The 22,288-nt window shown below is 42.4% G+C and overlaps 1 protein-coding gene across 1 annotated transcript in view; it reads right to left on the bottom strand.

Moving 5' to 3' along the window:
* Positions 1-5,323: 5,323 nt before the first annotated feature.
* Positions 5,324-22,288, bottom strand: part of LOC131577075 (protein LYRIC-like) — a 30,797-nt gene continuing 13,832 nt past the window's right edge. Inside the window, exons 5-12 of the mRNA XM_058834433.1 lie at positions 21,759-21,827; positions 19,666-19,881; positions 18,648-18,722; positions 16,956-17,054; positions 10,366-10,469; positions 9,565-9,684; positions 7,972-8,089; positions 5,324-7,513 (exon numbers count right to left, since the gene is read on the bottom strand). Coding sequence (XP_058690416.1) covers positions 7,458-7,513; positions 7,972-8,089; positions 9,565-9,684; positions 10,366-10,469; positions 16,956-17,054; positions 18,648-18,722; positions 19,666-19,881; positions 21,759-21,827 — 857 coding nt within the window. The 3' untranslated portion in view covers positions 5,324-7,457. The remainder of the gene's footprint in view (positions 7,514-7,971; positions 8,090-9,564; positions 9,685-10,365; positions 10,470-16,955; positions 17,055-18,647; positions 18,723-19,665; positions 19,882-21,758; positions 21,828-22,288) is intronic.

Genomic DNA, 22,288 nt, shown 5'->3' with positions numbered 1-22,288 from the left:
CTCCCTCAAAGTTTGGACATCCACTTGGAAACCTCTAGATCCCACTCCTAGTTCAAATGATTTGTGAGGGCAAGTGTTCCAGCTAAGATCTTGCAGTTGGACACTCTGCCTTCGCTAAAATCAAGCTCTCGTCAGTCTCAGATTTTCAGGGCTATTTTCATGAGATGAAAGAAATCTTAATTAAGTGTTCATATCTTTGTCAGCCAGACTCAGAATAAAAATTGATGCGATTCCCTTGAGCTTCACTGCTTGTTATACTCTGCAAACAACAAAGATACTGGGAAGAATAATGTGAATCTCATTTAACATCACAAAGAAGCTTTCCACAGCAGGATAGGCTGATGTGGAACTACTGAATTTGCATTAAAAAACCTGTCTACTTTCTCCTCTCTTAAAAAAAAAAAAAAAAAATAAGGAAAAGAAAGATTTAAAGAGTATTTTGAGAATGATTGCATTGTTTCTTGTACTTAGGGGAAGAGGTAATAGGTTAATGATTTTAGTCCTACCCTCTGTGAAAGATTCCAGTTCTTCCATGCCACGGGCAGCCCAGATGACCTCAGGCAAGACACTTCCTTTTTGCTGAGCCTTAATTCTCTCCCTTTTGCTAGTTCAAAGAGGATTTGTGAGGCTAAATATATTAAAAATTCTGTATATATTTTATATATTCTGTATATATTTTATATATTCTAAATATATAAAAATTCATGACAGACTGAGCAAAATCTCAGAGAGTCATCGAGTACTAATGATAAAACTTACTCACAAATAGCAAAACGACCATGGCGTGCAGGACCAAAGCATCCACAACAGTCAGAGCAGGAAGCCATACACAAATCAGCAAGTCAGAAGCAGCTTCGAAAGAATGATTTGGATTCCTTTACCAGCATGACATTTTAACTCCTTCCCTCTCAGCAGGTAGGAAAGGGTTTGATATCGAGGTGTTCCTCATTAGCCAAACTAGTCAGAGCTTTCAAAACCCATGTCTAGACAGGAGATTTGCACTTCTGTCTTGAGAGAGCCTGGCAATGTTTTACAAAACACAAATTAGTTTTGGATAATCACATTTTAATGAGGTGACAGCAAAACAGCTGGGATCAGGTAAATGAGAGACCAGACTTCAACTTCTACAGTTTAAAGTCCTACACTTGCAGGATGTTAAAACAATGCAGCACTAAGACTGTTTTCTGCAAATTTTTGTAATACCATAGTTTTTCCCTTTCATGCTGTTCTTCAGCCTATCCTTGGCTAGAAGGTGGTGGTTTAATGCAGTAACCACATTGCCAGGATGGCAATATTTTTAAGAATAAGGTGCTGTTCTGCTTCAGCATTTGCTGTGTTGTGTGAAGGAAAATTTACAGACTCTGAACTGATAATCACATGTAACCTCGGGCAGAGTTCATATCACTTTATAGCGAAAATATTGTTCTGATGGGGGTTGAGAAACGAGGACACAGTGAGATGAACAGATATAACCAACACTACTACAGGTCAATCAAACTTCTAGGAACATCTTGTCCATTCTTTGCCAGGAAATAAAAGGTACGGTGCAGGACATGTTGGAGCTACTGCGTCCCAAATGGAAGGCATTAGAGTATGAGGGCAGGAACAAGCTACTGCTATTTTAATTTATTTTTTTTCCTATAACTTTATGCATGTGCCTGCTGCTCTAAAACAACAAAAACAAACAAACAAACCCCACAAAAAAACCAAAAACAAAAAAAAGCAAAGGTTAGTTAGCTCCTCAGACTCAGTTATTTTCCATGCTGAAAAAACATTTTTAGATTAAAAAAAACAAAGTTTTTCAACATCCCAGAGAAAATATCTTTACATAGAAACTGCAATATATAACACTGTATACCCGTAACAGAATTTAGAAAAATCTATAGAACTGGTGCAGAAGGTGTGAAAAATACCCAGGCTGAAAGCATGGATTGACTTTTTGCTTCCTTAAAAAAGATAAAAATGTACTAGAGTAAAAGCAAAATATTAACATATCAATGAGGGGAAAAAAAAAACTCATATAAATTAGTCATGGGGAAACTTTCCTGTTGGTGACTCATACAGCAAAATCATAGATATCCTGAAGTCAGCACTAACAAATTTTACCATCCTTTTTTTCTGAGATTAATTTTGAAGTAAAACAATCTAATTTGGAGGATCAGTGGTTTCTTGTAAAAAGGGTTAGAATGTAATAAAAATGTATCACAATGAGTTTTGTGATTATTGAATTTTAGTCTTGTTTACTGAATTAATCAACTTCATTTTGGAATTCCTAATGTAATGTTCCAAGCTTCTGTACTATTTGTTCTAGTTGGTTGCTGTTAACAATATGAATTATCTTTTACCATTATGAGTCAGTTTAACTCAGTTCCAAACCTTTTAAACTCATAACAGATGGGTCAGAAAGTCAGGGTTAGAAAATAAGCGAAAATATGACAGCATGACATAAAATTTCTCTAAGCCCAGGACTGTTTCTGGGTTACTTGCTGTATGCTCAGATTTTCTAAATCTCAAATACTGAATAAAAATTCTTGTCTTCATTTAGAGAATCAAAATCTGATAAACTAAAAGAGCTGTGGTTCATTTATAGCAGCCTCCACATAGCTGAGGACCTATGAAAATGTCTAAAAATAACATGATCTAAAATGGTACTTGCAATTTCAGATATCTCAGTGCCTTCACACGAACAACAGTGAGCACTGGAAATGGAAAATCTCCTGTAGTCACTGGCAGCCTCCCCCTTCCAGCCCTCAGCCTGGACTTGCCCCTCCATGAATCTTGGCAGGGTGAACAGGAGGAGCCCGAGGATCTGAATGCTGCCTTCTCAGGGAAGCAGGAATTTACCTTCTAGTGGTTATTATTTCTTTACACGTTGGCTTCCTGACTGTGTTTGCAGTTCAGGACAGCAGCAGGTTTCCAGGAGGAAGCCTGTGGCAGGCGGCTGTTGCTGCCAGAAGAGCTTGATAAAACCATTTATCGTGAGTCCCTGTAACCTGCACTGCTCAGAACCAGCACCAAAGGAAAATTGTGCATGCAAAGTGAAGTCAAAGTTTGATCGAAAATAACATTTACCAAATTTCTGATATTCTCTTGGTGGGATGACACAGGGGTCAATTACTCTTACAGTGGCCTTTTCCCCAGAAGACAGAGGGAGTTGTTTCTGAGATCACGCATTACAGTGTCTGTTCAGTCAGTACAGGAGGACCTTTCCTTTGCAGGAACACCTGCAGGGCCGAATGTCAGGGATGGCACAAACTGGAAAGTTCATTTTACTTTGAAAAGATCTCTGGGTCTGGTTCAGTACAATCAAAGGATAAAGTTTCCTGTATCTTATTTTTGTCGCCCATGACTTGAAAACCCTCTCTCACAACATCGAGCTACCCTTAGAAAATACTCAGTGTTATAGAGTAGGCTCATATTGTAAGCATAGTAAAAAAATTATTTCTTGCCAGGCAATTAGCATGTCTACCTGCTAGTCAGCTTGTGCACATGTTGGCTGTGGCAGCAATCTGCACATTGGGTGGGACCTTGATAATTATAGACAATTACAGTGATCAGCTATGGATAATTATGGAACAGCAGGCCAAATTCCTCTCTATGGTTGCCTGTCTTTACCCTGGTGGTGTTACATCATGGATTGAATGTGAAGCAAAGCTTCAGTCTCTGCATCTGCATCCTGCTGTCTGCCTGCAAGTAAACACAACTTTGTAGGTCAGGAGTTTGTCAGTTACTTAATCAGCCACATCTTAATGCCTGTGATACTATGAATTCATCATGTATGGATATGGCTCTTTTATTAGGGATATAGCAAATCTTCCACCTTCAAGAGGCTGCCCACAAGAAAGAGTATCATTTCAGAAATGGAGCAGACTGAGTTTTAAGAGAAAGTGGAAACTTAAAACCTTGTATTTCATCATTTACAGCTGCTCCTGTAACAATTAACTTCTTGCCCCTAACCAGATCATAGATGTTTGCCAGCCACACTTCATCCCACCTCCCACACTGTGGCTTCACCAGAGGCTTGATTTCCAGCCACTGGGCCATTTGCAGGCATGTGGAGAGCTTTTGGCTGTTCCTAAGACAAGTGTCTCTCAAGCAGCTAATAAATTGCTTAGGGAAAAGGCGGAGGATGCCAGCTGGACCTGGCCCATGAACTGGCAATTAGACAGTACTGAATTATTGAATGACCAGAGAGAGCTACTCTCAATTTACTCTTCTAAGGGATAACATTCAGTTATAGCTAAAGCAATACTTCAGCATGTTGGGGGGGATGTCGAATCTTCTGTCTGAGGATTTACAATAGTCTTCAGCTAGCAGGGATCTGAGACTGGGAGAATGTGCAGATCCAGCACACACATTTAGCCCTGCTGGAGCCAGGAGCAGCAGAGCAGGCGGATGATCAGCACAGCCTCTGTCCTAAAAGCACAGAAATCAAGGAATAACCTGAACATGTGGTGATAAAGGGGAGTTTCTTAAGGAACTCAAAGGTCTGATTTTCAAAGAATCTGCAGAGACCATTTATTAAGCTGTGTGATGGTTTTTCAGGCTGACAACAGGGAAGTAAAAGAATGGAAGCTGACAGAGTTGCTTAGAGCTTTGTGTTCTGGTTTGGTTGTTTTTGTAAATTCAGTTGTCTCCCTGCAGAACACTTCTGCATCCCTGGAGCCTGTGTAGCAGCACTGCTGGGGGACGTGGTACAGGTACGTGGTACAGTCCAAGCACTGCCACAGCCATATCAAACAAGCAACAACCAACATACCCTTTCCTAACTGCAGACAAAACAGATGAATCACAGAAGCATGCTGTACATTGCCACCCAATGTGCCCTTAAAGGTGCTTTTCAATTATTTAGGAAAGCCTATGAGCAAGAATATTTAGTTGTAGAAATGTTTTTTTTTTTTGCCTACATTACAGTGTGGTATTAAATAATGTGCTGCTGTAAACTATTGAGCCCATCTGTATTACTGTGATGACTTCCCAGAAGTTAAACAGTGAAGCCAGAAGGAAAACACAGGCCTCAGACACCACTGAAGTCACAAAGAGGGGTACTGAAGAATTTGATAGAAAAACAGTAATATAATTTGCTGCTGCTTGTCATCAGCACCTCAGTCAGCTTGTTAGTGTTATAAGTCTGGATTATTCTTTCATCCCAACAACAAAATAAAGTTGCAAGGATTTCCTAAACATAGAAGAGTTCAAATGAAGGGAATCTTGTAAAAAAAAATTTATAGTACCTAGAAAAAGCTTGAAAATGGAACACAGCAAAAACAGGCTCTCATTTACACACATACAAATTAAATAAAACAGCTCATGAGTGTTGGGCTTTGGACAAAAGTTTTAATTTTTTATTATAAAAACAGTGACATTTGAAATACTGAAAAATGTTGAAATAAAGCATAATTACAAACACATCAAAAAGTTTACAAGCAGATATAGAGAAAAAAAGCAGAAGAAATCTGTAGTCCACCAATCTTGTGAGCTTCTCTTTATCTCTTCCTTTTTCTTTCTTTTTTGGATGACAGAGGTTATCTTCAATGCTAAGCAAGGGCCATGGGCAACATCCTGGCCCCAATGAGGTCAATTAATGTTTTCCATTGGCTTCAGAGATAACAGAACTTTGTTCATTACCCACATACTCATTAGCTCATCTTCTAAATCCTTGAACTTGCTGTACCTGTTCCTCCAGTGAGGCCATGTATTTTCTTGTTATGCATCTATTCCAAACCAGTTACTTTCCCGATAAAAGCTCTTTGGTCTGTTCAGTCCAAACTGCCAGTATTTCACCTACACTAAGACACAAACACCAAGATGTGCAGATCCTAGACAGTGGGCTGCTAAGTGGCATCAGTTAAGATTACCCCTCTCCAGCCTGTCTGAAAGAATCCTACTGTGCTAAATTTAAGGGCACACAGTACAGCTAACTACCCCAAAAATCACAGCACAAGAGAACTGCCCTTCAACACACAGTAGCTAAACTCTAAACACAAATACATTGCTGCAGTTAATTGCTTCTCTGAAGGGTACAGCTGATTTGACAGCTATGCAACAGATGAAGGCCATCAGGGAAAAGTGTTGAGCTGCAGGTAAAGCTTAGACAAGCTGGGATCAGGGATGCAATGGCAGAAGCACAGAGCTCTCCTCTGTCTCCATGATGCAAACAGGAATGCAGCTGTGGCAGTGTAAAACCACAGACATCCCTGGTTATTCACTGTCCTAGTGAAAAGTTTCACAGCATCAGCCCAAAGCCTACAAATGTGCACACATTTAACATGCATTAGTAATTGTCCCCCTCCATCTCCAAAGGCACAGGGTCAAATGCAGATGGAGATTTGAGAAACACTATCTCATCCATTGAGGCATCACTTCTGGGATGGGTCAGGCACAGTCTCAGGACCAACTGAAGACCCACCTCTCCAGCTACCACCAAAGCTGCAACTCCTCTGGGGGAAAAGGTCTTATGCTTTTAGTGGTGTCAGCTCAGCATTGTTTATAAACCACAGTATTCTATTGTAACACATTCTCTCCTCCGTACTATGAGCCCTCTGACAAGGAGAAATACACACCCTTCAATAAACACTAAACTGACTTAAAAACTTCATTCACAAATTTAGTTTATATTAGAATATTCAAGTGACAAAATGATAAAAAACTTCCAAACATCAGATTAAGAAAAATTATTTTTAAAAGTTATCTCAGCCTACTATAAGTACAAATGCAACATGCTTTGGACATACAGACTTTAAACTTTAGCCCACCATGAAATCCAGGGAGAAAGACGGGTTTAGACCATCTTTCCAAACAAGTTAAAAACCTCCTTTAGAAATGTTCCTTGAGGAGCAAACTAGTCTGATGTGGGGTAAAAAGTATAAACATGGCAAGGTAGGAGGCAAAAGTCTGACAGTAGCAGCCACCAAGGATTTAAAAGAGTTAGGAGGTTGGAGAATCACCCATGTTACTCTCCCTTTGTTTCTGAACAGTGCTTCTTTCTGTACATTACTAGCCTGTCGATGAGTACCTCTGCAAAATTGCCAGAGGAGACCAGACTAGCTGGTGGATCCTCCATGGGACCAAAGTACAATCACAGTCAGGTACAGCCCGACTATTTCTACAATGGCATAGAACACTACAAGTTGACGAACAACGTGACAGCAAAAAACTGAAAGGACTTAATGCAACCAGTCAAACCCCATTCAACAGCTTTTGATCAAGGGCAGCAGCTTGCAATGAACAGCCACTCTGTTTCAAAACCACCTCCTGTGCACAGCCTGCTCCCTCTCTTCGCTCTCTCACACACTCACGCTCTCTGGCTCACTGCTCCTCTTCTCTTCCTCTAGCTGGGAGGTCTCCTGGAGCCTCTCTTTGCCTGGGGCTCAGCAGCATCGCAGAAAGCAGAATCCTTGCAGCTCATTGGCATGTCTGCCCCATCGGGTTGGCACTCTGGCAGCTACACAGCTTCCTCAAGTCTCTTTCTTCATTTTCTTCCTCTTCCTCCTCTCCTTTTTTCCAGGTATGCCTGCCATACAAACAGGGACAGTGCACAAACCTTCCACATGCAATTGCATCCCTGAGAACCATTTGCTTTTTGCCTAATGAAGAGGATTTAAGGGTTCTTAGATGTGTTTTAGAAGGGCCACCTACTTTCAAGGGTAATTCAAAGTCATGGGGAGGACTCAATATTGTTAGTGGGCTCTGACTCACTCGTATTTGCTTCTGTTTCATGTTGAAAAGAGCTGTGCAAAAATTACTGTCACTAAATTCAATAGGAGCCTTTTATTTTGTTCAGTGACTCTGAGAGGAACAGGTATTTGTCACAGAAAAGCCTCTGAGTAATACAGTAATTCTCTCAAGGAATTAAAATATGCAGCTGAAGGAGAAGCATTTCACATATTCACTTTAAAATGCATTTGTGAACACTTCTTAGATTACATATTATTCTGAAAATTCATCAGATGTGCAAAAACAATCACTTACCGTTATTGGGTGAATTATTAACAATGTCCAAGGAAGCACCAACTGCATCACTGCTATGTTTTGCAGATATCAAGTCCCTGGGGCCTTCTTCCATTCTTGTTTGCAAACCTTGTTGGGGCTTAATTGAAACAATATGCTTCACTAAGCATATGAGTTAAACGAAGCATATGCAAGTACAAAATATGAGAGAAAATGTCATTATTGTGGAGCACGTAAAGAAACTGCAGGACAAATTAATTTTTACATGATTAGAATAGTTTGCCATGTTATCTACCTACCTCATTTATTTGTTTTAGAGGGGATTAAAGTGTTGAAATTGTCTTTCAAGTGTTATTTTTCCCCTTGCTTCCCCCAGTGAACAGAAGAGCAGCAAGAAAAACTGAGATGAAAGTACTGTCATTGTGTAGTGACACTGAAGAGTACGACGTGCTCAGTGACTACTAAATGACTAGAGTCCACAGGAACACTGGAGAGGTAGCACAAGGAGTCTGATGAGCAGTTTTGTGGATCTGGCTTCATAAGTACTTTAATTTTTTTTGTCCATCTGAAGGCTGAGCTTGCACAGCAGCATTTTGGGCACCAGACACTAGCATTTGGGGCTGACATGCAACACGAGCTTCTTCTGGCCCATCATAAACACATCTGAAGAAGCAATGCTGTCCTGAGGAGTCTGAACAGCACTGTTAAGATTATTCATGAAGCTACATACAAAGCTAAACCAACTAATTGGATGTGCAAGAGAGAGACTGGTATGGCAGCACTCTGGGAACTGATAGGGTATCCTAATGATTATGTGGATTGTGGTCAGTAAGGTAGTTAAAACCTTTCCCTTAAAATGGGAGTATCAGGAGATCTGGGAGCAAAATAGTCTCAAAGATTGTGAGAGACAACAGTGGGTGTGAGGGGAAGACAATTTTTTTTTTTAAAAAAGCAGCCATACATGTATAGAAAAAACATATTCTGTGACAAGTGAATGAAATGCGATTTGGACATTTTAGGCACTCCCCCTTGCAATTTCTTATTTCACTGAGCACCAATCACAGGCAAGGACTGGTCCAAAAGCCAGTCAACACTGGTCCTTTGCATTTCCCATCCCAAATGAACTGACAATCTCCACAACCTTTCTCTGTTGCACTCTGAAACATTTTTCTCTCAATTAGCTTTTTAGTGATATCTCAGTGGCCTTGTTTTATCTTCACTGACTTTTGGGAACCACCTTCTCATTACTGTTGATATCTCTGGGTGACCTTCAGCTACAGATGAAACACAGGTCAATTGTACACTAAATTTGGAGTGCATCTGGTTTTAATCATGGATGAAAAAATGTTTAGGCAATTGCATTCCAAGTTTTGTGCACAATATTCTGTACTGCAAAATCAAAGTGTTTTGAAAATATGTTAGGGAATACCATGTTGCAAAACTCCACTAATCACTGTGCTCATATTTTCTTTTTGTGGGAAGACAGGGAGAAAAGAGAACAGGAAGCCAGAAGACAGAGAGGAAGAAAAATCTCCCTTAGGTCATCCTAACAGACAAGAATCCCTCCCTGCTCATGGAAAACCAAACACTATTCTTGGAATACAAAATACTCACCTGCCTCAGTCCAGCTCCATCCCTTGCTTCCTTCACTTCCATTTTCTTCTTCTTCCGTTGTGTTTTGCTTTCGGGTCCAGAAAGGCAGAAACGAATGCCTGCTTTGCCTTTTGGCAAATCCTGAAAGCATCAGAGATTTTGTAAGAGGAGTCCGCTAATTTTGGGGTTTTTTCAGGAAAACTGGTTACCTCCAGGAGTGTGCACCGACAGTGTACAAGCAGGGCTATCTCACTGGATAGGGTGCACACCTCAGGTTAACACATGTGCAAAAAGCTGAGCATGCTCTTCCCACTGCTGCCCAGAGGGAACATTTCCCTGAGCTTCTAGAAAGTATTTAAACAGCAAGACTTCTGCTTCTACACCTCCACCCAAGATACCGCTGTATCACTGTCACCAAACCCTCTTATCAGCAAACTTAAATAAATATGTCCTGGCTGCCTGAGATGCTGAGAAGGCTCTGGACTCCACACCTCTTTTAAGACCTGGGTATCTGAAAACGTCAGCAGCAGTAGTGTGCAAACACCCCGGGTTTGCTCCTTAGGACAGCAATACCAGGGGGATGATGAACTCCCAGAACCAGCCAGCTTCCCTCAGCCCATCTCATGCCTCCTGCAAGGGTGCTCCCCAGCTCCAGCTATCTCAGACAGGTCAGGCAGGGACCATGCCAGGCACTTCATCCCAGCATGAGAAAGCCTCCACGACCAAAGGAGCCTGTCTCCAGGGCTAGACTGGAGACCCCAGCGTGGATGAGACTGACCCCGTGGACCAGGTCTTCCTTGGCCATCAACAGCACTGCCTCACCTTCTTCTCATCCCTTGTCTGATGCTCCTCATCTCCAGTCCAGTTTCCCCACTCCTCTGTGGGAGCCTTCCAGTCAGAGTCCAGGTCAATCACTGATGGGTCACCTATTAGGGCAAGCATTTGAATGAGTTATGTTCAAATCCATACTACTTCCCAGCCTCACAGGAGTAGTACAAATGCTGCAAAAATGCCTGATGTCTTCTTGCTTGCCCATGTGCTATTTGGATGTGCATGTATGCATGTCTTAAATGTGTTAAAACATTTACAAATTTATTTTAAAAGTTTATTAGGACATATACATTGATTGCCAATTCAGAATTAGTGACAGCACTCTTCAAGACAGGAGTAAAATTAAAGAAGGGCAGAAAAGCACATACGAAAACAAAAGCTCTTCCAGCCTGCGCTTCAAGAAAACAAGATTTACAAAACTAATAGTGTGGCTTGTCAAATATTTCCTTTTAATTTTATGAAGAAGGATTGAGATATATCCAGAAACACTGGCAGACACAACAGGCTCTTCCATTCAGTGCAACGCACCATCCTCTGGGCAATTATTCATATGGAAGAGTAATATTAACAAAGGATTTGTGCATTCATTATTGCTCTCATTGGTGTTTTCTTTCTCACAAAAAATAGAATCAAGTACATTCTCAACTTCATCTTCCTTTTCTATTTTCTTTTCTTGAATGTAAGCCAGAAAAATTCCATCCCGGCACTGATTTCCAAACCTCGTTAAGACACAACTCTAAATAGGCCTTAATTAGGTAACACCTACCCTGCATCAATTCTGATCATTTCATGGGAACTGGGCAAAAAACTTTTCAAAATCTTTTAGGTTTCTCTATCATTCAGCATCTGGTACCTTTGAAAATCTGGCTGCAAGCCCTCAGCTGCCTCTCCACAAAGCACTGGCAAACTATCCTCAGTCAAGAAGGCAAAACAGACCAGTTTAACTCCTTCACCCAAACTGAATGAGGTGCAAAAAAACAGATAAATCCGCATAAGATGTTGAAAGGACTACTTGATTATTTTTTAACAATTTGAATGTAACAATCTTAAGTCTTATCCTAACAGGAAGAACGACTTTAAAAACATAACATATAATAATAGCTCTTAGCTGATTACTTCTCTTAAAAAAAAAAAAAAACCACACAAGCTGGATGGAAAAACTTCTACTTGAAACAGCGCCAAAACCAAAAGCATGCTGGGAATGATAAAAGAAAACTGTTTCCAAAAAGTTGCTCTGACCAGTTTGCTGCCAAGTGTTATAAACATTATTATAAACATTATTATAAACGTTATTCAGGTTTCTCAGTTTAAAATCCATGCCCTCTATATAGATGATATGTCTTTCCTTCTTCAAAAGGAAAGGGAACAACTAATTTTGAATGCATTCCCCAATAAAATTCCAGTCCAAAATAGAATTCAATCTCCTGAGCTGCAAGGCAGCAGTTCTGCTGATGGATGCTCTCATGGGTGTGTGAGCAAAACAGTCCATAACTTAACACATGGAAAGTCACAACTGTTGTTTTCACCTTTTTAACTTCTGATACCTCAAAAAGTGCATTTATGTATATCCTTCTAAACATGAAAATAGTTTTGATGGCAAACTGCCTGCAATGGGCTTATGTTAATTCCTCACCCTTGTCACATGTAGGCATGAAACTTGGCCAGACAGCAGTGACTCTGCCTCATCTCAGAATTACTCTTCCCAAAGTATTGTGTCCCAGGGGTGTTTAAAATCAACTCAGACTAAAATTAAGGGCAATATAAGATTCTTTACAATTTGCTGGATTTGATGGGGAAATCTGATTAAATGTACTTATCCCAAAGCTCTGATTAAATGTACTTATCCCAAAGCTCTGACTTAAAATCTCTCCTGTTGTATAGCATATTTCCCTTCTAAAGTGACATCTCCCACAGTGTTTTTAAACTTTGAATACTCTCTAGTATTTTTAAATCTGATTCTCCTTGGGTTATCAATTCTCTCACAGGCTAAAACTGATCAGTAATTCCTGTTAACATAAACACTAAAAGGAATGTGCCATGCAGCAGCAAGTGCCCCTGCTCCCCATGTGGGTTTAGCCCCTACAGAGGTGATGTTTCACTAAGCACCAACACAGACCAACACCTTGGCAATTCCTGCTGTTCATTTTTACAAAAGCAAAGCTGTTAAATGTCATTTCCAACTAAGTTCTTCTTTGTGACCCACCCCAGTCCTCCAGCAAACTCCACCCAGACAAAGCTGTACTTTTCTGCTGCCAGCAAACATTTGCAAAGTGCATTTCAAGGCCAAGGTGGTTTCCATGTACTCCATGCAATGAAAACACTTTTAGATCCTGAAAGGCAAAACACTGAAGGTGTTTTCAGAAATCAGGGAGGCTGCCAGCACCTCTGCAGGCAGAAAGGCCATCCCAGCACCAGCTGCCTGAACACCCTTGGTCTCCAGTAACTCCTCTCCATGTGACGAGGGGCAGATGGGGAGCAGACAGATGTGCCCTGGGGGGTGTTGGGGAGCAGGCAAACAGGGCCCCACAGCAGCAGGATCTGGTCAAAGGGGACAGTCAGCAAGTTCTCTGTGCCTGCTGATAGATAGGGTGGAGTACAGTACTGTACAGGCTGAACCCAATTATCTGGTCTGGAAAATGAAACTGGAAAGTACTGCAGCAAAACTCAGTCTGTGTCACCAAGAAGAGGATTAAAATTTTTCTAATCCAGAGTTGTACATTTGGATTCTAATCTACCAGCATTTCTCTTGGCATGCTGTCCCAAAATATAGGCAGCAGAAACTTAAGAGAGGTTCATGTGGCAGGGCAAACCCCTCAGTAGGCTGCATATTGTCCATGGCACTGAGCTTTTCTGAGGCTGCTGTAGAAAACCCATCCTTTTGCAAACAGCAGTGTGCTGTGTTATGAACACAGTCCTAACCCAAATCCGTGCCAAGACATCACTTGTAGACTAAGTGTAATACATTCAATTGAAATGGGTAGATAATTTCCAGTATAAAGCTTGAATTTCTGCATTACAGGTCAATAGCTGGGTGAAGGAATGCCTTATTTGGCACCTTCCTTCAGCATAATTCAGTAGAGGCAAAATATCAAATAAACCCCAGACTGAAGACTTCTTTTAGTGAAAAAAATAAGCTACTGATTCCCATAAAACAAAGGGGTTAAAATTGCTTTTAACTCTGGAACAGAAGGAAGGTTGGGAGTCAGGAGACACAGGGTCAGGAGACGTGGGAGTTTTCTTAGGTTATGGGGAAAATTTGCTTTGGCAGTCAAGAAGGAGTCATTGGGAGGATGCCAAGACACAGACAAAAAGTGACTGTCATGGTCATGAGATGTTACATTTGCAAAGCAGAATGTGGATTTTCTGAGACTGCACTGCACTGTTGCCAAAGCACAGGTCCGCTTCACTTGGAAGCATGGGACAAAATTAGTATTCCCTTGCCTTGGAATCAGACACAAGTGCTCTAAAACAGCTTAGCCAGCCACACTGTGTGAGTTACATGCTTTACAGCAGCAAAACCAGCCAGTTTGCAATGCATGCTGTGGGACAGCAAAGCTGAAGTACATAAAAGTCACCAAAGGGGCAGTAGCAGATGTGTGGCATAGGTACACAAAGGGAGTATTAGGAAACACATGCAAGTAAAGCTTCCAAGGCAGAGGCAGGAGGATCAAGAACAGCCCTGCAGAAGAAGCTAGCAAGGCACCTGGTGAAAGCAGAGCACTTCCCCGGCTCAAAGAAAAGATGAATTATGGCAGGACCCAAAGAGGTCCAGCCCCCTTTCTTTCTCTTTGTGACAGGAATGGAAAGTATGCAAACAATAATGATGAGTAGGGTAAAAAGATGATGAACAAAGCTTCCCACTTTGGGGCCCCCTTCCCTCCTGGCCACTTCAGCCTGCTGGTGGGACTGCTGGGACTGCAGCCATCAGTGCAGACCATGTGGCTTCAACTCCAAGACACTGAATGCCCCCAGCTAACAAAGGCTTAGATTGCTAAGGACTAATTGATTGAATATGCAGAGACAATGACTGATGACAGAATGAGAATTTCAGAATCAGTGAGGTTGGAAGTGGCCTCTGGAGGTTGTCTAGTCCCACCTCATGGCTCACAGAGGGCTCAGCTACAGCAGGTTTCTCAAGAATGCAGCAGAGTTTTGAATATTTTGAAGGGTGGAGAGTCCGCAGCCCCTCTGAGAAAACTGTTCTGTTGCCTGACGACTCTCACCACAAAGAAAAGCTTTCACTTATGAATGAGTGAAAGTTCACTTCTTACACATTTGCCTGTTCCCCACTCTCTGGGCCAACCTTCGGCAATGACCCATTAGGTGCTCATACACAGGCATGGCTGGACCTTCTCCAGTATATCCCTGACTGTCTCATACTGGTGAGCCCAGAAATGGACACAGGACTCCAGATATGACAATAATTAAGAATTAACCACCAGCAGCATGTATCTTTAATGAATGTCAACACAGGAGTGTGTTGTTTGGAAACCAGCCTGCTTGAGAGTCTTTTAAATATTCCAGAAGTGACTGCCCAGTTCCCTGTACCACTAACTCCCTCTCTCCCTCTGTGTATATATGCTTTCAGTTGTACCAACACTTAAACCTCAAGCCTTTTGTAAGTGAGGGTGTTATTACTGCTGGTACTTCACAAAAAGATAACCCAATGTGGAGCACGGAGCAGGCCAAGGCCAGAGGCAGGAGGCCAGCATCCAGCTCCTTCAGCTGTACCAGCCCAGCACAGAACAAAGAGACTCATTACATGTACTGCTCTGGATTTGATAGAATGACTCCAGCTCATATATAGGCTATGAATGTTGTTGGTTTTTTTTTTTCTGAGATCCCAAGCCTGCAAGAGCTAACAGGCCATGTTTAACTGTCTAAGGTTCATTTTGCCTGCAGCGCCGACCTTAATGCCAACCATTACCTCATCTAAATTCAGAGAATACATGTTCTTGATGCACCACTCCCCTGCATCAATATCAAGTCTGATGATTCAAAGGAAAAAAACTACCAGGACAAAAAAGCAAGCTGTAAGACAGACAGAATCCTCTAAACACTTCTGCTCTGATATTTGCAGGAGCAAGCTGCTGAATTTGCTCCTATCGTTCTACCCTCAGACAGATATGGAACTCCAAAAGCAGAGCTCTGCTTGGCTTTGCAAGTGCAGATCAAACCCAGAGTGTGCCACGTCTGACATGTGCTAAATGTAGTGCAAGGAAACGCTGCTGAGGAGCTGCCCACACTGCCTCCCTTCATCCCACGTGGGCGTGATGGGCTCCAAAGTTGGAAAGGGCCAGGCACCCTTTGCAGCAACGCAGGGGTAAAGAAACACTGCACCAAGGGAAGGGAAGGCTCAGGGTTGGGGGTTTTGTTTTTAGTCTTTTTTAAGCAAACTGTGCTATTTATAAAATCATGGCCAAAATGATGCATCTGCTGCAGAGCTTCAGTTACTGCTGGGCAGAGAAGCAAGACAACCACAATCTTTTCTTCTTAATGCATTCCACCCCTCTGGGTTTTCCTGCAGTTAAGCAATCAGAGCAGCTAGAGCACAAAGAAGTTTGCTCAGCTCATCAGCCATCATTCCTGCAAGAGCAGGGAAAGGCCTCCCAACAGCAGGGGTATACAGAAATACTTAACTCAAAAGAGAAAAGGTCATCTAATACCCACACTGTTCACACCAAATTATTCCAGTCACTCAGGACCCATGCTTGTCTTTCTTTTAAAACTGAAAAAACACCCATTACCAGTCATAAAAAGACTGAAATCCTAATTGCCACGGTGCACCAGAGTTGTATTCTGCATCTGGGTTCAGGGCATTTCCAAGGAAATTTAAAGTCTTGGCAGAGGCACACAGAGCTTGAAAAGCACCCTGTCCTCCCACGGCTCTTCCCCAGCCACCCCACGGAGCCCGGGCCGCAGCTGCCTGGACAGGGCCCACTCAGCTCCCCCTTCCCACACAACAGCGCGAGGGAGGGAAGCACAATGCTTCAGCTATGGAAACCAAACGCAGCTTTGAACTCCTTTCACAAATTCAGTAATCTGAGTTGATTGCTAGCACGTGGGGCTTTTGAAACAGAGCCCATGCTGCTGCCTTTGGCTCAGGAAGTCCCTGGCCCGCTCTCTGCAGGGTGTGGGGAGGGATTGCCCTGTGCTTGCCCTGTTCCTGTTATCTGCCCGCAGCTGATAGCAGCGCAGCTGCTGGAGGGAGGACACGGAGCCTGCAGACAGCCCCCTACAGCTGATGCTGCTGCCCAGGAGCTCTCACTGCACTTTGCACCAGTATGTACTCACCAAAACAGGCTGTACCTACTGCATTATTTTTCTTCTCAGGGAAAAAATAAATAAAATGCACCTCCTTGCCGTTCTCAAGAGTTCCACATGGACAACTGCTGCCCTGAGGGAGCTCACAGCAGCTCTGGGCACCTGCTCAAAACCAGACCCACACGGGATTTCTCCCTGACCAGCAAATGAGCTGCATGGGAAGTGGACCCTGATGTCTGAGGCTTAGGGAATGGACTGAAGAGAGTTCCTGCATTGGTGCACTTGTTTGTCTATAGAAAAAGGGCAAAGAGACGTACCCTGCCCCCGCCACGCATCATCTGCTGGGAAGAAAGTCGAGCTGCCATGCCAACAGCATTTGGAAGGGCTGTCCTCAGATGATTTACTCTTCATGTTATCTGCACATAGGAAAGCATCTTCATTAAAAAATTAAACCAAAAAAAGCCCAAATCCCAAGCCTAAAAGATAATCACATAGGTATATATTCACGTTATTAAAACCAATTAATCATGCCTCTGTCTGTTCGCTATGTCACGATGCCTGGATATTATGTAATTTAAGCCACACGTTAATCTATGCTTCTCATCACAGTGGATTTATTAACAAAGGCTGAACGAGGACACTACCTGCATAAGTTATTAAAAACAACTCGCTCAGGAGAGGCTACACTAACAATATTCAGAAATGTAAATTTCTGGCACATCTCTGTTGGGGACCTAAGGAGGGAGATGTAGTTCCTGCAGAACAAAAGCCACATCCAGAGTATCCAGCTTCAACTCCCACCACCTTCAGTGAGGAGGCTTCTGCTCAAGCTAACAGAAATCAATAATTACCAGATTGCTCCATGAAAGAGCACAGGTGAAAGAGCTGCTGGAGGAAAAAGATAAGGTTGTTTTGATGATTACTTTCAGTAACTAAAGCAACCAGTAGGATTCACATGCCTCCCTGAATGACTCCCCTTAGACCATTTCTAAGGCCTGTACATAACAGACCAGGGTATTCTTCACATCTTTCATAAATCAGGTTTTTTCACATCTCTGACTTTTCCTTTCTTCCTTTCACCTAATGAACTCTGAGGTTTATGCCACTGTGTATCAGTTTGATTTTTTGCTGCATAAATGCAGATGTTAAAAAATATTTTTCCTTGTTGAATACTTATACATTAGGAACTGCTTTAATCCACTGACACTGTTGGAAAATAGATGGTTACATATGGCATGTGTTAAATTAATTGCCTTATCTGGCTTTAAGAGCCAATTTCAGCATTCTGGCTAACGTTACACACACTGTTTTGTGCACAGATATCTTTATGTATCTATGCTTGTCATTAGCATCTCTAACAGATTCAGGACCAGACTTTGCATTCATCATTCAGCTAAAGTTTCAGTCAAATGTGAGTTTCTGGTAGGCAGGGAATGAATGAACCAGGGATGCTTGCAATCAATCAGTGAAGACTGACAGTTGTAAAGATGCAAAGTGAAAGCCAGAAACGAGGCTTAACTCAATGTAAAATGAGGAGATGCTCCATCCTTCTCAAGGCCATGCATGGAGAGGCTCGAGCAGAAAATCCCTCACTGTGCTGGATGAGAAGCTGCTGGCTAGGCAGCCTCTAACACAGCCTTTCCAAGCTGCACATTCACTCCCTCCCTCGGTCTGAAATTCTCTGAATTTGTTGGTTATCAGAGCACAACAGAAACCTTCTGTGTGAGTCAACCTAAAAGAAAGAATCTGCAGGGAAAGCAATTTTTTTTTAAAATTTATTCCAAGATGAGTGCATAAGTTTGGAAAGTGCTCAGTAAAAGGTTCTGATGTCGCTCCCTAAAACACTGGTGTGTTGGATTGCAGATGCAAGCAAGCTCTGCAAGGAGAGTAACTAATGAGATGTGGCTCTGGGGGGAGACCCATGTGTGATCAACGAGAGCCCTTTTCAGCCAAGCAGCTAAGAAAGTGATAGAAGAATTCTTACAGAAGGACAACAAGAGGCCACTCACCTAAATCCCTGGAGACATCTGACAATGTCCCAAAGGTCACAGGACAGGATTTTACATCTGCAATATCCCATGTTCCTGCATTTAAGATGCAAACAAACAGTAACCCAAAATCTGATGTTATGTTCACAGTTTGTACCTCATGCTCCCAAGTTCATTACAGCCCTTCCATGTTCTTCTTATTTCAATACAGCCACTGCTGTTGCTGGACAAACATCAAGCAAGGAGAAACCACCTTTATGGACAGAGAGAGTCTAGCCCCATCACCATGTACACCTTCTCAGATTTTCAATGTGCATGTCACACCAGCATGGCAGTTCTCTGGATTTAAATTCCTCACTCATCTGAGCTGATGCCCCCTTTATGCACTGCTGGCAGAAGTTGTCATCATGTATTGGAATTTGCCCTTTTGAAAGCATTAGAGTAAAAATGGTACTAATGTCCTCCCCCATCAACCTATACTTTGCAAGAAAAGGGCTCTTGCAGAGAAGGCAGCACACATGAGGGCATCCTAAGAGCATTTTCTGAATCATCAGAGTACTGGATTACTGCTACTGTAGGCGAGTCACCATGTGGCCTCATATACCATTCAATTCAGCCACCATGCTCAATTAATCACTGAGAATGTAGTAAAAATCAAATGCTTTTTATTTAGTAATACCCTGCCTTTTCCTGAAAAGGCATTTTTCCTGTATTTTCTTGAAATACACATATACACCCTGCAGCCTAACTCTGAACAGGTGTGAACATCCTCAGAAGGCAATGCTTTAGTTGTAAAGGACACAAATAAAACCTGTGGGTAGGAAACAACTTGAACCCAACTGGTAGTCTACAACACAAGGAATTCCTGCCATAAGGACCCCTCTTTTCACATTGCTGGGAAATAAATTACACCTAGCAGGGTACAAGGGGTGTGGACAAAACTATGTGTGCAGGATGAAGGTCAGTGGGGCTGCACCCCAATGAGGACAAAGAAATTTGTGAAGCTTCCCCTTGACAATATTTGAATGTCAACACTCACCTACATTGGAGAAAACATCGTCTTCCGACCTGGAGGGTGCCAATTCTTCCCGTAGGGCTCCTAAGCCCTTCAGCACGGTCCCACACTCTGCCTTGGTGAAGAAAGCACCTTTTCCACCACCACTGGTGTCCTCTGTGAGTGGCCACACCGCTCCCTTCTCATCCCAGTCAAAGGCTGGCTCAACCACTGAGCTACTCAGAGATGCTCTGCTGGGGTCTTCTCGGGAATAAACATTGCCACAGGATCATCATTATTTTTAATTACAAGAGTTTGTACAGGAGAGACAACAGAACAAAGCCTGATCTAAACCCATCAGACTCTTTCCAACTGAAATTATTTACAGATATGATGACAGCAAAGCAGAGCTCCTGGGATGGAACAGTGAAGTGGAAAACAGGAACACCAATGTGAGAAGGACAGTGCCACAGCGCCCTTGGGCATCCCTCCCTGGAGGGGAGGCTCAAGGCCTCCAGAGTCCTGCTGGGGACCCAGAGCAGTGAAGGGAGAGAAAGAGAACAGCTAGACCTCCAAGAAAAAAGAAAGCAAACCTCTTGGATGTTGGTAGTTCAAGGCTGCTAGTGAAAAATCAGTGCAGGCATATGAATATTTTTTTTTAAATTACAGTGATCTCCAGCATTTTTTTTCCAAAGGACTCCTTAAATGTTTTATGACTACAGCCTTCAGTACAGCAAAGCATTTTCTGGAGCTCTGGTGAGGAAGAGACCACTGCTGACATCAACTTCACCTTCATATACCTTAATGGTGATGCTGCTGTTTCTCCCCTGCCAGGGAACAGCAGCCAGCACTCATCAGGGTTAGGGCTTCTTCCTAGAAGATCAGATCTCTCTACTCTGTAAATGCCCTGCTAACATGATCACAGGGCTCAGCACTCTGCACAGCCCAGGCTGCAGGATTGCACCAAAGACTTCTGGTGCTTCAAATGAGACCTGGTGAACTGAGCTCCCTTTCCTGGGTCAGCAAAGCCCTTAACACCTGCATGACCTTAGGGTTAAACCCTGTGGGCTTCTGCATGTGGAGCTGGCACCACTGATGACAATGGGTCAACTTACATGAGGAAAGAAATGTGGATCCATTCACTTTGCTAGAGAGAAAGTGGAGACCTCAGCTCCTCTAGCCTCTAAAGACCCTTGATAAACCAAGAGTTAAAAATCTAAACTTTAGATATTTCACTCTATATAATCCAAATGATAAAGTGGTCCCAAGGTATCTGTATATTTTTCTACTGAAATTTCCTGTTCCCTTACCCTTCAATTTTAATAGAGCATCTGAGAGCACTTTAAGAGCCTTATTGCACTTTCTTGTCCTTCTCACGGGCTCCATGTGGAATTGCAGGCAGTGTACCAACTCATACATATATCCAGCTACATCTCCCAATCCAGCTACGTCTCTCCAATATCCAAACTCTTATCTTAGCTTCTAATTACTCTACTATTATAAACCTAAAGGTGATTTTGATCATTTTATCACAGGTAATGAAAATACTTCCAAATGTCTTAATTCCATTACGTGCTTTCATATAGTGGTTATTACATATAACATGATTGGCAGAAATGTATATAGGCATAAGTGCATGGCAGACAGCTTGAAATCCCCAGAGAAAAAATGTAGAGTGAACACAAAATGTTGTTTCATTTAATCTGATTAGGATAAGAGTATATTCTTGTTATACTTCTTTAGTCTGGGCAATCCTGGACTAAAGAACCTGTTTGGAATTGAGCAAATTATGCGTGGTTTTATATGTCCATTATCAGAAAACTTCTGTCAAGCCACCAAAAGGAACAAGCCCATGTGACACCAAGCCTTTAGCAGATCTATGATCTAACAGACATCTGCTTTCAAAGTCCTGTGGGTAATGCTGTGTGCTGTGCTGTGTGCTTTAATGAGAGCATAGAGTAAAAGGCAATCTCCCAAGTAAAAGCTCCCAAAGCTGTTTTTTCTTAAGTAAATAGCCTCAGTAAGTGTATGGATTTTTCTGCCAAATGATGAATAGAGCAAACAGAAAGATGCTGGGGTGTGGGGAGGGACAACAAACCCAGTTAGATCAGGTGTGTGAATTGAGCCTGTACATTTACCTTTTTGTTTCAGCCTTTCCTTCCTTAAGTGTCTCTTTTCGCGGCTGCTGATCTTGGTCTGCCAAACTCCTACAACACAGAGCAAAGTTCATTTTTAAGCTATCAAAGAACTTTCTTCATTGCCTTTACTGCTTAGCACCAAGGTAAGCAGCCATCTGAAAGATTTTGATGCTGGCTGTAAAAGAGGCATCAGATCTCGTGCAGCATGTCCCCTGTGTGCAGCCTTTGCTTCCTTCCCCTGCAGAGATGTGTTACGTAAGAAATCCCCATCTCAGACCTGTCTGTTGTGTCCTGACTCACGTAACTGCAGATATTCTTCAGTCCTGTGTGTCAGCCTGATGTGACACCCACTCCCTTGGGGGAGATGTCACAGCAGAGCATCAACCACCTTATATGTCTGGCAGTGGGGAGAAGTTAATGAAAAATTAACCATTAAATAAGCCTTCAATTATTGGATTCCTCTAGCCCTGAACATACCCTAAGACTTGTTCTGCAATGTGGACACCCTCTCCTACTCAGCTGGTTCACAC

The sequence above is a fragment of the Poecile atricapillus genome, chromosome 3 (genome assembly GCF_030490865.1).
Source record: "Poecile atricapillus isolate bPoeAtr1 chromosome 3, bPoeAtr1.hap1, whole genome shotgun sequence".
NCBI lineage: Eukaryota > Metazoa > Chordata > Aves > Passeriformes > Paridae > Poecile > Poecile atricapillus.
This window is presented reverse-complemented; position numbering and strand designations above follow the sequence as displayed.